The sequence below is a fragment of the Pristiophorus japonicus genome, chromosome 9 (assembly GCF_044704955.1).
Source record: "Pristiophorus japonicus isolate sPriJap1 chromosome 9, sPriJap1.hap1, whole genome shotgun sequence".
In the NCBI taxonomy this organism is placed as follows: Eukaryota; Metazoa; Chordata; class Chondrichthyes; family Pristiophoridae; genus Pristiophorus; species Pristiophorus japonicus.
Genome location: NC_091985.1, coordinates 76,745,192 through 76,762,838, shown reverse-complemented (window position 1 = coordinate 76,762,838; position 17,647 = coordinate 76,745,192). Strand labels below are relative to the sequence as shown.

The following is a 17,647-nucleotide window of genomic DNA, read 5'->3' as shown; positions in this document are numbered from 1 at the left end:
GTTGATATCAGCTTTAGATTGTATTTATTTTATAAGTACAGAACCTTGAAGATGTGCTTTCTATGGCACTGTTGTTAAGCATTGGAGCTGTCATTTATCTTCAGAAATGTAAATCAACTTTATTCATACTGGTGATTCACCACTGACCTTTACTTTTTATAACTGTATAAAAGATATCCCTTGTTATTTATTATAATTTCTTATGTCCCTCTTCGCTAGCATTAACTATGTCCTGTGTACAACACTGTTATTGGTATTATTTTGAAATTAGAAATGACTTTTATCTTCAAAATAAAATATGCATAAAAATAACATTAGTGATAATTTATTCTGTGGAATGGTATGCAAAACATATTTTTACTAACGTTTTAAACCCGACTGTAATTGCCACACTATTTGGCCCCACTTGGCTCTGTGCTGTGTCTAGGTCAGATAAACGCCGGAAATTTCCTCGAGGCTTCATCTATTCTGCACATAAATGGGGTTTCTGCCAAATTTATGGTGGTGGAGCAGGAAAAGCTCCAAAGAAATCCTTGACGAAAATTATAGTCTTGAATTTGAGCTGTACATGTCTGTCCTGTATCATGTACTGCTTGGAAATGTGGTAATACTGCGGGGTGGCAGGAATTGCAGCAACATCTCCTATGGTCCAGCTACCTTTTTACACAACATTTTAACTAAGATGGTAATAGTTGGGATATTATTAATAGTAGAAATAAATGCATCACCATCTTTGCCACATACTGAGGTATTCTGAATGGAAACAAATATGTGGAGTCACATTTTGTCCTCACTTGGGCTAGAGCCTTTCTTTGAATGAAAAATGGCAAAATGCCTATTTTTGTTGATCCAGCTGTGGAATGCACAATTTCTGATGAAAATAGTTGAACACCAAGCTAAAAAAAACAATCAGACTTTGCACATGCTAGAAACCTGTTACATAAAAAACAAACACACTTTTAGTGGGAGAGGTCAACCCCCCAAAATGCAAGGAGGCATCAAGTGTAACAATATCATTCAATGTAGTGTCAACCACTTAGAAGGCCTGACTAAAGCTGCACAAGTTGAAGAGAACTAAAGCGAGACATGAATAATACTTAAGGCAAGTGACTTGTTATTGCTCAGATTAGATTAGCTACTTGCATTTTCACTTCCTTTGGGACTTCTTATGCTAAACTACAGTATTTGTGCAGCAAATTGTGCTATGCATATTAAATGTAAAGATTCATAGGATTTGTTCCAGCATTTCACACTGTACCAAATTACTTGCCCTACCGTGTTCAAAATTATGTGAGGTTTTGATAAAGTAAATTGAGAAAAACTATTTCCACTGATCGGTGAATCGGTAACCAGAGGACATAACGATAACAACTTGCATTTATACAGCGCCTTTAATATAATAAAATGTCCCAAGGCACTTCATAGGTGTGTTATCAGACAAAAAAATTAAAATCATCACCAAAAGAGCAAAGGGAGTGACTACGACAAATGTGATGAACTGAAAAGTCTCCTGTCCTGTATGTGATGAGCAATCATTGTCTATACTAGTCAGTGATTGAGAACGTGCAACACCAATGACATCTACAGTGATGACGTCGGTCATGCATGCCATGGACACAAAAGGAGCATCTCTGCAATGGATCCAAACACCAATGTGCAGTAATAGCTTACTTTAACTTATGTGGACAAGTTACAGGCAGCTTTGAAATAGGGATTCCAAGACCTCATTGATGATATCATAAGCACCATATTTAATAAAATTACTGAATTGAAGCTGGTTGAGATGCCTACACATGGTTTTGCAACAACTAATACTTTGAGATTCCGAGGGCAATATCTGGCCCTAGCACAAGTATAAAATGGAACAATTAACTGCGGTATAATATAGCACATCCATGATACACATTGACAGTCTTTTCCAAGTGATTCCTCTATTAGGAGTATCAAGATGGTACAAAGACTTGGTGTCTGATCTCAACCCCATTTGGATAGAGTTGTTCATTGGTGCAAAGCCCCAAAACCTCCTAGTAAGTCCATCGCACGTGTGCCATCTCTTGGAAATGCCATTTTATTATGCACAGAGGAATTTCCTGTATTTACGGCTGTGTGTACTCTCTGCTTCTTTAACATAGTCTTCCGCTGAGATACCTCTTGGGGAAACATTTTATCGAGTGGCGTAACATCGCCAGTAAAAAGCTCTGTATTCGAGGATCCGACCTGGCACCACTGTGGACCTGGACAGGAAAGTACTACATGGGGCAGCAGCATTCAATCAGTACTTGAGCCACTTTGTTGATGTCCTGCCCAGGACAAAACAGGTTTCCTCTACATACAAAAATTGCTGCAAATCTAGATTGTGAACTATAAATAATTGCGCTCCAAATTTCAAAATCAGATCTATCCAAATTAAAGCTGAGAGTCTGGTGATAGCTGGGAAAGAATAAAAAATTGAGTTTAACGGCTCTAGATATGAAAGCACAGGATCAGGAAAGACCTAAGAGCGGACGTACAGGAAGTCGGGGCGGGGATAAAGAAATTAGGAAATGATGTAAAAAGAGAGTATTGTTGTGCATACGGTGCGGGTAGGCAGATCATGTTAGCGCAGAAAAACAAAGGGGACCTGGCTCGCTTTTACACAATAACCGATCCGAAGAGACACATAAAGGGCTACACGGTTTATAAAGTGACGGCACGGGTGAGTTCCTGTTGTGTGCATGGGAAGAGGTTTCAGTGCAGTCGGTTCTCTCAGTGCAGACGTCTGTGGGAAGGTGTTTTCAGCTGCCGTTCACTGAGACAACCCGGCGGGGCTCGGGCTCGGGCTGCCCCATGGTTCGAATAAAGAACGAGCCCGGGACAATTGGAACACGGGCCCTGGGAGAGCGTGCACCGTGCAGCCTGCATGAGGGGACAGCAGCCTAGCCACTGGTAATAGGCGAGCATGCCATGTTACTGCCTCATTTTCTGTTTTACAAAACAAAAATCCACCTGTGAAGTTACCGATAGAAGTTAAGTGATTCATCTATTTATCGTTTCAACAATTGTAGTGAAGGATGCCAGGGATTGGTTGCAAAATAAATAGGGTTATTTAATGTGTGTGTTCAGATTGCTGGTATAAACGCAGCCCAGCATATTCGTTATTTTGCATTGGTGTCGCTGTATTTCAGCATTACTCATTTATATGTCGTTAATACTTGTTTAATTTCTATAGTTGGGTTAAGATTATTTTGATCGATTTGTCTGTAATTATACGAGTTCACCCAGATGAGGTTGTGTTGAAGGGCACCACGTTGTATTCAATACACAATGTGTGGTTTGCAATTGGTTTTCCTTAGTTGATGATATTTAGCAATCTATTGGATGTACGGCTTAATTCAGATTCAATAGTTTATTATTTTTTTAAAAATAGGTTGTTTCAAGAAGAAATCCAGAGGACGTCCAAGAGGTAATGACTACAGCACTGAGTTAGATTTTGTAGTTAACAGTATTTTAAGTAACTGACGTAGCTTATTTTTGTTATGGAGTGATTTAGGCACATAACTTTAGAAAAAACAATTGACTTATGATATATGAGTAAACTAAAAATATTATGATCACATTTTGAGGTGGGAATCATGAAAACTCTTGGGGTCTAGGAAATGTTGGTATTTTGTGTATGCAGCAGGAAGGAGGATATCAGCTGTCTCCTCCAGCTGCACACACAAAGGCCCCTATTTTCCCCATCATTGGGCGCAGATTTTTTTGGCGTAGATGGGCAGTTCTAATTTTCCCCAACATTTTGGTGCCAGCGCCGACTATCAGTGCCAGAGTTTTTGGTGCCATATATTTTGGCGCTAGAGCACGTTAAAAAGGTGATTACGAGCCGTTTCTGGCCATTAAGGTAATTTTCCCCACCACCGTTTTTTTAAAAACCGCACACAGAGACATTAAAGACCGTTTGTAAAAATCCTACCTTCACTTTATGAAATCGGCACTGGCCCGCTCCTATCCCTGACTGAAGGTCCTCCACGCTTTTCAGAGCAAATAACTGGAGGTTAAAAGTAAACCAGGCGAAATAAAACTTACTGGTGAGCCTTTTCTATGAGTGAGAAAACTGGAGGCAAATTTAAAACACATTTTCCCAAGCAACTTTTCCCCTCAGTTCCAACTCCAGCCAAATTTCCAAAGATACTTCCAGGCACATCACAAAAAATGCAGAGTAACCTCTTCTCCAAAACTGCAGGAAAAGCACCACATCAAGAAGAGCCCTCAGAAAGCATTCATTTTCCATTGGAGAGAAACTTTTCAATGTAGCCAACCCGACCGGTTGCTATCCCTGGCCGATGGTCCTCCACGCAAGACAGTGCAACGCACTCCAGGCACATTGGAAAAGATTATATTAAAGACTGGACATTGATTTTTGTTTTTAAATCGTCTCCCTTACATTTTAAATGTTTGAAGACAATGTTACAATGCTTAGATTGACCTGCATAAACAATAATGTATTTAATGAAAGGGAAATCATGCTTGACAAATCTTCTAGAATTTTTTGAGGATGTAATTAGTAGAGTGGATAAGGGAAAACCAGTGGATATGGTGTATTTGGACTTTCAAAAGGCTTTTGACAAGGTTCCATACAAGAGATTAGTTTGCAAAATTAAGGCACATGGTATTGGGGGTAATGTATTGACATGGCTAGAGAACTGGTTGGCAGACAGGAAGCAAAGAGTGGGAATAAACGGGTCCTTTTCAGAATGGCAGGCAGTGACTAGTGGGGTACTGCAAGGTTCAGTGCTGGGACCCCAGCTATTTGACAATATGTATTAATGATTTAGATGAAGGAATTGAGTGTAATATCTCCAAGTTTGCAGATGACACTAAGCTGGGTGTCAGTGTGAGCTGTGAGGAGGATGCTACGAGGCTGCAGGGTGACTTGGACAGGTTAGGTGAGTGGGCAAATACATGGCAGATGTAGTATAATGTGTATAAATGTGAGGTTATCCACTTTGGTGGCAAAAACAGGAAGCTAGATTATTATCTGAATGGTGACAGATTAGTAAAAGGGGAGGTGCAACGAGACCTGGGTGTTATGGTACATCAGTCATTGAAAGTTGGCATGCAGGTACAGCAGGCAGTTAAGAAAGCAAATGGCATGTTGGCCTTCATAGCGAGAGGATTTGAGTATAGGAGCAGGGAGGTCTTGCTGCAGTTGTACGGGGCCTTGGTGAGACCACACCTTGAATATTGTGTGCAGTTTGGTCTCCTAACCTGAGGAAGGACATTCTTGCTATTGAGGGAGTGCAGTGAAGGTTCACCAGACTGATTCCTAGGATGGCAGTACTGACATATGAAGAAAGACTGGATCGACTAGGCTTATATTCACTGGAATTTAGAAGAATGAGAGGGGACCTCATAGAGGCATATAAAATTCTGATGGGATTGGACAGGTTAGATGCAGGAAAAATGTTCCCGATGTTGGGGAAGTCCAGAATCAGTGGTCATAGTCTAAGGATAAGGGATAGGCCATTTAGGACTGAGATGAGGAAAAACTTCTTCACGCAGAGAATTGTGAACCTGTGGAATTCTCTACCACAGAAAGTTGTTGAGACCAGTTCGTTAGATATATTCAAAAGGGAGTTAGATGTGGCCCTTACGGCTAAAGGGATCAAGGGGTATGGAGAGAAAGCAGGAATGGGGTATTGAAGTTGCATGATCAGCCATGATATTGAATGGTGGTGCAGGCTCGAAGGGCCGAATGGCCTGCTCCTGCACCTATTTTCTACGTTTAAGGAATATTTTATTTGTGTAAAAATGTTGTTATCCACTAGAATAGGGTCTGATCAACCAGATAAGTATGTTTACTACCTTGTATTGAAGCCTGCCTAATGACAACTTGACTCCCAATCAGATGTTCTTACCAATTAAAATTTATAATTGATTGGTGTAGACCTTATTAGAATCTCTAAAATGTTTAGACTCTGTTATTGCAAAGAGCCTGGCCAAATATGAATTGAGCATAATATTTGGGCGCTAAATTGAATCCTGCCTAAATGGGTGTTTGTTTGTGCCACCTGGATCCTTCCATTCATTAACTGCATCAAATTGGGTTACACTTGAAAATCCTGGCTTTACAAGAATACATACATGTACCATGGTCCTGCATTGCATGTGTTAATGACCCAGAACAAGTCAGGATCCATGGACACCTTAGTACTGGAACCTGCCTCTGTTTTATTGAAACTTATTGGTTACAAGGAAGGAGGCCATTTGGCCTGTCGAATCCGTGACATCATCTAAAAAGATTTTCTAGTGCTGGATTTAAAAAAAAATAATGTACAGGATTCAGGTTAAATGTCCAAAATAAATATGTTTATTAACCTTTTGTACAGTACAGTTGTACTTGGCTTAACCTAACTTATCTTTTAACTGTAATAACTTTAATAAATTTCATGTCAAACTTTTCAATGAAAAAACAAACAAACAAACGCCACTCCTGTCCCTGTTGATGCCGCTACCCCTGTGCGTGCCCGTTGTTGCAGACTTCTGCTTCCTTGCCCCCCTACCCCAAGATTTTTTCTGTTTTCTTTCTGACAGCGCATTTCTTGTTGCTGGATTTCGACCGGGACAGAGCTTGCAGATGTCATTGTGGTGGTTCCTCCTTCGGCATCATTCTCAGCCTGTGGATCAACCCCTGACTTTGGTCTGGGCGTTAGAATGTTAGTGGCAGCAATGACAACCTGGGTGTACTCCCTAATGCTGCTACTACCTCTGACATCCCCTCCTTTATCTGTCCCGACAGTTTTGCCAGCTCTAATGACAGTCCCGCAATTTCTCCCCTCCCCTCACCCATTCCTCCAGCCAGTGTTGCTACTTCATGTTTCAGTCCCGCTAATTCTACCCTCACCCCACCAAAGGTTTCCAGGAGCAATCTTGTTAGTTGGATGTTCTCCCCAATCATCCCCACGAGATGTCCTCTGTTCACTGCATTCTGTATCAGCTCTCCCTTCCACCCTCCTCTGCCATCTCACAGGTGTGGCATGCAGTGACACGCTGGGTCTCGCAGCCTCAGACCGTACACCTTGAAATGTCACGTCGGTTGATTCGCTCAGGAAAGGGCTTGGAATCCTCGAGGGGTTCACCATCTTCAATTCCAATGTAACCATCTCGTTATCGGAGTCTTCCTGCTGCCCTTCACTCTCCCGATGTAGAATATCTGGACTGACTGTTTCCTGAACATGCTCTTCTGCTACTTCAGCTGCACCTTCTGTCTCCTGATGCGCAACATCTGCAAAACATAACCGGGATGCTTGGTTAGCAGCAGAAAGGAAGGGGAAGCATACCCAGCACATGCAGTACTTAACATTTAGCCAACCCAGACTGCAATTTGCAGGGCTTTACCCTCTCTTGGTAAACTGGGCCCAGCTTCCACGTTGGTGGTTGATCTTCTCCTGAAAGATTTAATCACATAAGCTATTCTCTGCTCCACAGCTGTTAGTTTCAGCCTACTTGCCGACCTCCTCCAGTTTGTGACCGTTCCCAGTTGATCTACAACACAAGATGAAAATAGAACTTTTGCGCACACACGCACACACACACACACACACACACACACATGAATCACATTTACAGATGTTATTGCAGTGCATAAATATAAATGTAAATAAATTTGTATAAACTTACATAAAAATATTACTTCCAGTCAGTGCTTGTCCGAGGTCATGCCACATTTTGAGCTGTGCACCGCTTCGCGGGGTAATGGACAATGCATTAAACTCTACTGCAATCTGGTCCCAAACTTTTACGAGTACAGAGGGTTTAAGTTTCTTTTTACCGAAGCACCCTTTGTTTTCAAGAACTTCCCATCTACTCTCAATGATGTCTACCAGGGGCTCAGTTTCTTCCGCGAGAAATCTCTTGGCCCTTACGGCTTCCCCTTCTCCGTCTACGTCTCTGACCCTTTCGCCTTCTCTGCACCCTTCCCTTGCATCCATCTCTTGATTGAAGCTGTATTTCCTATCTGCAAATCCACCTCTGACACCAATGGGTTCTCACTGGTGATCCAGACCAGGCAGATCAGACCTGCTGAAATTTTAAAACTTTTTTTTTTACAGTGCATGCGCAGTGAGCGTTTTTTTAAAAAAAAGCGCATGCGCAATGGATTTTCAGCGCACATTGTAAGCTCCGGCCCCCGAAATGGACTCTGGTAGCGCGACGCTAAAAATAGCTTTTAGGTCGGGGAAACTGCCGTTTTTAAAATTTTGCCGCTGATGGTGGGGAGAAAAACGTACGTAAAGGTAAGTGGACACCAGAAGTCTTTATTGGGGAAAATAGGGGCGTTTGGCGCATAATTTACTAAACAAGAGATTTCACGAGCCCTCCCCAAATTTAGTGCAATAATTTTAGTTTCCTCTTGTCTGTGAAACCCAGTTGTTCAAAATTAATATTTTCCAATGTGTTTTCTTACTACGAAGCGGTTGAAGGTGTGATGGACCTCAGTAGCAACATGCCATGTATTGGCACAAACATGCAAACAAATCATTCTGCGAGTACATGATATTGCCAAAACATCCAATGTATGACCCCAAATACATATTTTTGGATCTACATTTTTCCTTGCATGTAGCCTTTGATACTGCATTTGTTGCTGCTTTTCAAAACGAAGACCACCAAAAAGAATGCCGAAGTACGTGTCTCATGTTTGTATTGTCCACATCAAACCTTCAACATTGCCCTCTCTCGGTATATCATTCTTGCCAGCCTACTTGGGTATAATACTGGTGCCATATACTGAGAGGAAATGATCAAATGGTTACATTGTTAGATAACCGTGTTGTATTCTACTCAAATTGTGTAAATTCAATTCTCAAGTCATCTTTCTATGTCCTCTGTACCCTTTACACTATCTCATCCCTGATGTATTGAATACCTTGTATGCTTTTGCTTAAGAAATTAGGGTTTATTTCCATATCATCTTGTGAAAAGTTCCATCTCTGAGATTGAAGGGCTGCTTATCTTCAAAGAAAAAAATCAGTGTGTCCCTAATTTCCAGTTATTCATAAATTTGATTACAAGATATATGAAACTCCTAATACATTTGCTGAAATTAATCAACTTGTATATATCCCTACAATTTCCGAGCTAGCCCCATCCATTTTATTTAAAAAGCTGACCAATTTATGATCAATTTCAATACTGGCATTCTTCCAATGTGGGGCTTCCACTGCTTGGGGAAGATATGCACTTTGCTAGCTCTCATGTGATCACAAACATTGGTGCAAGAAGCATCTCAATTGAGGGACATCAATCTGGGCCCTGAAGTAGAATTCTGTATTCATTTCCCTTCCCAATTCCAGTGAACTTATCTCATTCCTTGAGAGGTAGTCCTATCTTGCTGAGTAATGTAATTTATATGTTCAATAACAACAATAATATAACTTTAGATTCCAAGATCTTCCCTGGCTCTCTGTCTGTAACTTAATTCAGACTTTTATCAGGAGTTTTCCCCTTCCATAAAAAATGTGTAAACTGGTTGACCGTAATCATCAGGAAAGCTATGCAAATCTTAATCTTTTGAGGACATTCTCCATCATTTCTGCACCAAAGTAGTAATAAAGTAAACTTAAAAACTGAAGAAGACATTTATTTAATTTGTCTTAAGTACCACATTGCTAGCATCAGAAGTGCTCTTCTATTGGATTGGTGATGTTTTACAATATTGTAATATTAAAACATAGTGCCCTGTTGCAGAGCATTGAAATTTGAATACAATGCACCACAGATCTCAGCTGTACCATTTTGTGGGAAGTGGGATGAACAGGACAGTCAGTCACTCTTAAGTAACTGTAGTACACCTCGAAGTGGCCAATTATAGAGGGGCATTTCCAGAGGGCTAGGAGGAGATCACCTCACCTGTTCACTGTCTGAGGCAGGAATGGGAGAAAAATAATGGATATTTAAAAAAGAAAAATAAACGATAGGGTTAGGGGAATAATAATCCTGTTGGGAAGAGGGAAGTGCTGAATGTTGTGCCTAAGGTTTAGTGTTGGAACCCTAATTGTTTCTCGCTTATATTAACAACGGTTTCAGAAGTTTAGTGCGTTTTGATGAACTTTACAGATTAATTGTGTGTGTAAGATCTAAAAATATGTAGGTGGGTTACTAGTGATAGATTAAATTTCACATGGACAAATGTAAAGTATTGCACGTTGAAAAAAAAAATGGGGTTGTACATATTCCACAATGGTGTCAAAATACCTAAAGGTGAAATTAAGAGATGTAGTGCTGGAGCGGCTACTACTCCACTTACTAGCCTCCATCATCGAGCCAACCATTCCTAAGGAGCAAGCGGGCTTCCGGAGAGGCCGTAACTGCTGTGACCAAGTGGTAACTTTAACAACGCACATCGAAGCAGGCTTCCAGCACCAGCTCAAGACCGCTGTAGCACCCGTGGACCTCTCAGCGGCGTATGACACGGTATGGAAGCATGGACTGCTTTTCAACTCTCCACCATTTTACCCTGCAGAACAACGATCCATCTTCTCAACGCCATGCTTAGCAACCAACGCTTCTGTGTGTACTCTGGCACCCAGAAGAGCAGATATAGGACATTGAACAACGGACTCCCACAGGGTTCTGTCCTGGCATCCACGTTATTTAACATTTACACCAGTGATCTACCCGAAACAGAGTCACGCATGTTCGTATACGCTAATGACATTGCCTTGGCCACACAAAGCACAAATTTGTCCCATCACCAAAGAGACCCTGATCAGTCATTTACATAGGATGGAGATCTATTTCCACCAATGGCGACTCCAGCCAAACCCGCAAAAGACTCCCCTCGACATTCCACCTGAACACCCATCAAGCAAACCAAGCTTTGAAAGTCTCCTTTTGCGGCGCAGAGGTAAACTATGCCAAAAAACTCTCCTATTTAGGAGTCACGCTTGATCGCACCCTGTCATATAGACAACATCTCCAGAACCTTGGGAAGAAATTAAAGAGTAGGGTCAATTTGATCCAGAAACTCGCCGGATCCACGTGGGAAGCAGACGCTCAAACCCTCTGTACAGCAGCACTCGCCCTGATGTGCTCTGCAGCGGAGTACTGCTCTCCAGCATGGTTATCGAGTCAGCATGTCAAATCCGTTGATGTCCAGCTGAACTCTACTATGAGAATTATCACCGGTACGCTTTTATCGACACCAGCACTGGCTGCCTGTGCTTGAAAACATCGCACCACCACACCTATGCCGCGAATATGCAGTCTCCAGAGAATACAACTTCTACAACCACTACACCAGGCCGACTTGAACAACTTACCACCAACTCATCTCAAATCTGGAAGACCATTTTGGACTGTTGCCAAAGCCCTTCAGTTAGCTCCCCTTAGCCTTGATGACCAGTGGTAAAGTGCTTGGAAGAACTGCGACATATGCAATGGATTCCTTATAGAGGACCCCACAGTACAACCTGTAGGATCAAACCTTCTTCGCAAACAGTGGACAAATCAGCCACCTCAGAACTGATCACGGTAGATGCTGCCACCTTCTCCATAGGTGGAAGATTTAAAGCATCCCCATCATGCAACTGTGGAGCTCCTAATCAGACCCTGGAGCACATCAATGAGCACTGCCCTCAGAGGAAATTTGCAGGCAAATGTGCAGGTTGGGCCGAATGGGATACTATATTGGGTTATATTTTAAATATAGAAGAAATCCTCAAATACATAATTTATTAACCTACAAGTTTTTGTTTCCCTGACAGTTCTTTGGTTAAGGGAATGTTTAGGTGATAGTCTCCCAGGCTTATGCAATTTTGTAACCAGCCAACAGGAGGTGATGGAGAGTGCACAGGGTGCATTGCATGCCAATTTTTTAATGTCTTCCCTTTGAGGAAGTGCTGGCATATGCTTGAGTTTTGCTTCTTACACATGGGTCTGAAATCAGAAACCCAGCTTGTAGGGAATGACAGGAAATACCTGGCCCATTTTGGTTGTACACACTCACTGGACTGTGGCAGCAGTGTGTATATTTTATGCATGAAATTTAAGCAGCATTACTGTTTTCAGTTGCAAACATTTAGGTTTCTTAAAATGTTTCATGCAAAATATTGTCTGAGATTCTATAACAATATTTATAAGATTGTTAAGTCCGAAAAGGATTGGCCAAGCAATATCTGTAATCTACCCTAAATCTGAAAACACCATTCAACGCAGTTGTCTTCAAACTATGATGCACAAGGTTCATTTAATTTAAAGCTGCATTACTTGATGGTGTATATCTTGCAATATAATAAATGAAATTGCAATATATTACTTACTTAAAAATCAAATTGATAATATAACCTGTTTTGGAGTTGAATTTATTTTCTGTATGCTTCAATTTTCCTACACCTTATTTACAAATCCTGCTAATTGTGATTTTCCATTACACTAAGTATTGCCGCTTTAAATCACATAAGTAAATTGTTACAAGGTAATGACTGAGATTAATGTCACACTTTCTAGTTTTTATTTAATGACTACACAAAAGAAAAAGTATAGATTTGCATTAATGAGCCACACTTAGCTAATTTGTTCATTAATATAACTAATTTCCTAAACTACCAAGGGACATTTTTGCCATACAAGAGGTTTATAGGCTGGGAATAGTAAGTCTGGAAAAAGCAAACTGGCTGTTTGCACTGCAGCTAATGCAGTGCTTTATTTCTGTAGTGCAGATTTTTGATTTTCATTTTTATTCTAGTACCCCTGTCACACTGTAACGCAGGTGTCCTAAGACGAGTGCAGGGAGGACAGAAACCTCCCGTGGAGCAGAAGGTGGTTTTACGATCATTGCATCACTAGTTACATAATGCTCCATTCACAGATTTGGAAAAAAAAATGTTGCCTCAATTTTGTAATTTCTTTCCTGAAGACATTAATTCTTGCTGGGGTGTGGTTCAGTGGGCTCCGCTGGCCACCTCTCCTTCAAATCTGTTGTCATCACCCCTCTCCTCAAAAAAACAACCCCTGTTCCCACTTTGTTTGCTAGCCACCGCCCCATCTCCAACCTCAATTTCCTGTCCAAAGTTCTTGAACATGTTGTCGCCTCCCAAATCTGTGACCATCTTTCCTGCAATTCCCTGTTTTTTGAATCCCTTCACTCTGGTTTGTGACCCTGCCAAATTACCGAAACGGCTCATCAAAGTCACAAATGATATCCTTTGAGTGTGACAAAGGTGAACTATCCCTCCTCGTCCTTCTGGACCTGTCTGCAGCCTTTGACACAGTTGACCACTCCATCCTCCTCCAACGCCTCTCCATCAACGTCCAGCTAGGTGGGACTGCATTCGCCTGGTTCTATTCTTATCTATCTAATTGTAGCCAGAAAATCTGTTGCAATGGTTTCTCTTCCCACTCCCGCATCGTTACTTCTTGTGTCCCCCAAGGATCTGTCCTTGGCATCCTTGGAGATATCATCCGAAAACATGGAGTCAGTTTCCACATGTACGCCGACGACACTTATCCCAGTCAAATTTATCTAATTTTGTCTTGTAACACTGTTGTGAAGCACCCTGGGACATTTTACTACGTTAAAGGCACTATATAAATAAAAGTTGTTATAATATGAGCCTAGGCATTGAGTACCAACAGGCTATTTGATCTTGGAGGGCATCTCAGCCAAGTCCCTTTCTATATTCATCTGACCTCCATGCGTAAACTTGTTAGCATGGGTCATTGATAGCCAAAAACAACAGGAATCCTGGTTGGTTCTTCCCCCTACAGTCCAAGGCACTGAGGCCAAATGTAGTTGCTAGCCTGTTTATGATTAACTGACTTGACATATACTAAGAATTGAACTTGTGACCAACTGGTGTGTATGGCTTTGTAGCACATTGTCTGGTACATTTAGCCACTTGACTGTTGGGGCAGTTCCAGAACCTTTTATATTAAGGTAATCCATTTTTTTTTCTCTCTGTCAATGTAGATACTTTAATTTGCTGTGTTGAAGTGCAAATAGTCATATTGGTTTGCTAATGTCTGACTTTCCCCCCTTGTTTCAGATAGTAGTTTGGAAACGTTACAGTGATTTTAAGAAACTTCACAAAGAGCTCTGGCAGCTTCATAAAACTTTATACAGGCATCCAGAATTATTTCCACCTTTTGCTAAAGGAAAAGTTTTTGGTAAGGCAGTTATGTTTTATTTTTTAACTGTTTGCAAAAATGCAGTGTCAGAATTACGTTTCTGCTTTTTCTGCAAAATTTGCAGTGATGTCAGCTAGAATGGACATTTCAGTTTATAATCATGGGGAATAAGTTTTGCTGCATAAAGTACATTAATTTTGGTTTTCAGATAAACCACTGTGTGCGTTCAATTTTTCAAAATTTGATTTGTGTGCTATGGTAATTAGGTACTGAATAAGGTGAGAGCATGTGGAGTCAGGAGACCAGTAACAGAATGGATAGAACGTTGACTACAAAACAGAGTAGAGGTAGGGATTAAAGGTAGTTACTTAGACTGGCAGAAAATGGGAAGTGGTATTCCATAGGAATTGGTGCCGTTTACAGAAATGATTTTGACTCTGGAATCGGAAATACAATTTCAAAATTTGGCATGTTTAATACTGAGGAAGACGGCAACAAAATACAAGAAGACATTAATAAAATTGCAGAATGCACGTGTAAATGCCAAACACATTTCAATATAGCTAAGTGTGAGGTGGTGCATTTTGGTAGGAAGAATAAGGAGGCCGCATATACCTTGGAAAATAAGAGTTTAAATGGGGTAGAGGAGCAAAGGGATCTAGAGGTATAGATTCACAAATCATTGAAAGTAGCAAAACAAGTTATCAAGGCCATCAAAAATACAAATAATGCACTGGGATTCATTGCTAGAGAACATAATTGAAAAGCAGAGAAGATATGTTAATATAGAACCTTGGTTAGATCACCCTTGGAGTACTGTGTACAATTCTGGTCACCATATTACAAAAAGGATATAGAGGCACTGGTGAAGGTGGGTTTAAAAAAAAAGATTCACCAGGATGATACCAGAACTGAAAGGTTATAACTATCAGGAAAGGCTGAACAGTATAGGGCTATGAGAAGGCTGAGGGGTGACCTGAGAGGTCTTCAAAATTATGAATGGGTTTGATAGTATAGACGTAGAGAAGATGTTTCCACTTATGAGGAGTTCAAAACTAATGTCACAAATATAAAATAGTCACAAATAAATCCAGACTTCCTTACATAGAGTGGTTACAGCGTGGAACTTGCTACTATGGAGTAGTTAAAGCAAGTAGCATAGATGCATTTAAAGGGAAACTAGATGAGGGTGAAATGAATTGAAGGATATGCTGATCAGGGTCGGGTGAGAGGAGGCTCGAATGGGCCATACATACCGCATAGACCAGTTGGGCCAAATGGCTTATATCTGTACTGTAATTCTATGTAGTATACTGATACTCGACATTCGAGCATGGAGTCACAGAAGTTGCAGGATTGAATTTGTATCCAGCATTTTTTGCATAGTAAGCTTCTTATCTCAGTTGTACCATTGAGAGGAGGTATCAAATGAAGGTGAGGCAGATCCCACAGGGAGAGAGAGAGAGAAAAAGAAAGAGGATAAGTCACCATAGATCACTCTCGTGCTACTCCTAGTGGGCAGCGGAACACCGGCCTAGCACCAGGTTCCATTAGATTGGAGAATGATGTATTGCTTGGCACCAAAAAGAGGTGGAAGGATTTATTTTAAAACCATTTTAAAAGGTTGAATTAAGTTTACAGAAAAGTTGATTCTTGCTGAATTGCAGTGGAAATATCTAAGCAGTACTTTTTCTATTTGTATTTTCTTTGGTGAGTTTTAATTCTTATCAAGATGTGTGCTGGGAAACAGGAGATTTACTTTTTAGGGCCAGTGTTAACGTATAGTTTAGGCGGGATTGGTGTCTGCAGAATTGAGCTCTCCTTAAACTGTCTGTACCTTAACTCCCGTTTGAAGAAAAACATTGTCTGTTGCACCAGTGTGATATCTTTAATTTCTTGCACTAGCCATTCTCTGGTAATTATGGCTTGTTTGGGTTTGCTTATTAGCACAGAATTACAGTAGTTTTTGTGTTGTAGCCTGTGCTCACTAGGAACTGGGTTAAGTCTGTTCAAACGCAATTCATATGGGACTCGTACACCATCAGAGAAGCTGACGTTTTCAACCCATTCGCTTAGGCAGGATTCAGATGCTGGGTCTCCGAGTTTTCCCCAGTCCCTCAGAAGTAAAAGGAATTCAGCAATATAGTGCTTGATTTACTTGAATATTTTTAACTGTCTCAAAAATAATAATGGCTGAAATCTTAAGAGTGCTTTTCAGAATCATTTTGCTGAGATTTTAATGAATGTAACTTGGGCCCTTTGCTTCACGAAGGTCTCATTGCCATTGATATTTCGAGACAGATTGATGTATTATCTCTTTCAATGCACAAAGACAGAAGAATTCTTTTTAGAAGGCAGCAGAGTCCATTTTAAGTTTACAATCTATCCGTTTGTATAAACTTTCATATGAAGAAGTTACAGCACAGACATTTTACAGTGTGAAGCAAAGAATTCTCCTTTGTCACATTTTATATATTCTCCTTGAAGTGTTCCAATCAGAGTTATACATGGTGGTTACACACCAAGTGTGGTCTGACGTGGAGGCCCCGACCTGCAAGAAACCATCAACAGAAGGTCAGGACCATAAAAGGAACGGCGAACGGCGGCCATGGGCAGCATGGAGGCATAGTACTATAAGGTACAGCGCGAGCTGGTGCAGGAGGGCAACGGCAGCGAAGAGTGATGTCAGCAAGGTCCACATTGGTGATTGGAGCGTGGGCAGATACAGCAGGAGTGGTGAGATCGGGGCGAAGGAATTGAGAGAGACTGTGGAGGGATGTGTTCGGGGCCCAGGGGAGGCGTGAGTTCGTGCCCAGGGGCAGCATGGGCCAGTTCACACTGCGATATGTGTGCGCACCAGGTCCGTGGAGCAGAGCAGGTCTCCAATTGTCTTGGGTTATCCTTACCACTGGACCAAGACCTAGCTCTGTCAAGCCCGTGTGGTGACTGGTGTGCAACAGCAACCACATGTTAAAAAAAAATCCAGGCACAGGCATCTTCCACCCTTCAGGATGTAGTTCGGGTTCTTCATTCGAAACACCTGTGAACTCATCCTTTTTTTTTGGCGTGGAAGCAAGTCATCCTTGTTTCGAGGGGCTGCCATTACAAAGCCTCATTATAACTTATGTAGACATGTACTGCACATTCTGACTACATATTCTGATACTCTTTTTAAATTCAATTGTCTCTTCACATTGTCTTGACACTTAGTGACAAATCTGTTGTTATGCCTAGATCCCTTTCAAAGTCTGTGCTGATTCTGTTCCATTTACAATATACTTGTGTTCTCTTTCCAATCAATATTAAATTCTTTACAGCTGTCAGTAATACATTTCAGTTGCATAACCAATCTATGGCCCCAAGTTTCCACATGATTTGCTCCTGATTTTTAGGAGCAACTGGTGTAGAACGGAGTATCTTAGAAATCGGAATTCTCCACATTTAGTTTTCTGCAGTTCTAGTCAGGTAGAACAGTTTCACTTTGGAACAGAATTTTTTTTTCAAAAGGGGCGTGTCCAGCCACTGACGCCTGATTTGAAAGTTT

The 17,647-nt window shown here is 41.1% G+C and overlaps 1 protein-coding gene across 6 annotated transcripts in view; it reads left to right on the top strand.

Annotated features, from left to right (window-relative positions):
- The first annotated feature begins 2,555 nt into the window (after nucleotides 1–2,555).
- The window catches only part of rps6kc1 (ribosomal protein S6 kinase polypeptide 1), a 221,421-nt gene continuing 206,329 nt past the window's right edge, over nucleotides 2,556–17,647 (top strand). For 5 of the 6 annotated variants that reach the window (XR_011595014.1, XM_070889471.1, XM_070889473.1 and 2 more), the window contains exons 1-3: nucleotides 2,556–2,695; nucleotides 3,407–3,442; nucleotides 14,022–14,142. Coding sequence is in view for 5 of the 6 variants with exons in the window: in XM_070889471.1 (XP_070745572.1) it covers nucleotides 2,594–2,695; nucleotides 3,407–3,442; nucleotides 14,022–14,142 (259 nt within the window). In the remaining variant the exon portion in view is untranslated. Of the gene's footprint in view, nucleotides 2,696–3,406; nucleotides 3,443–11,579; nucleotides 11,642–14,021; nucleotides 14,143–17,647 lie in introns of those variants that run through there. The other variant, XM_070889475.1, reaches the window with a different exon arrangement.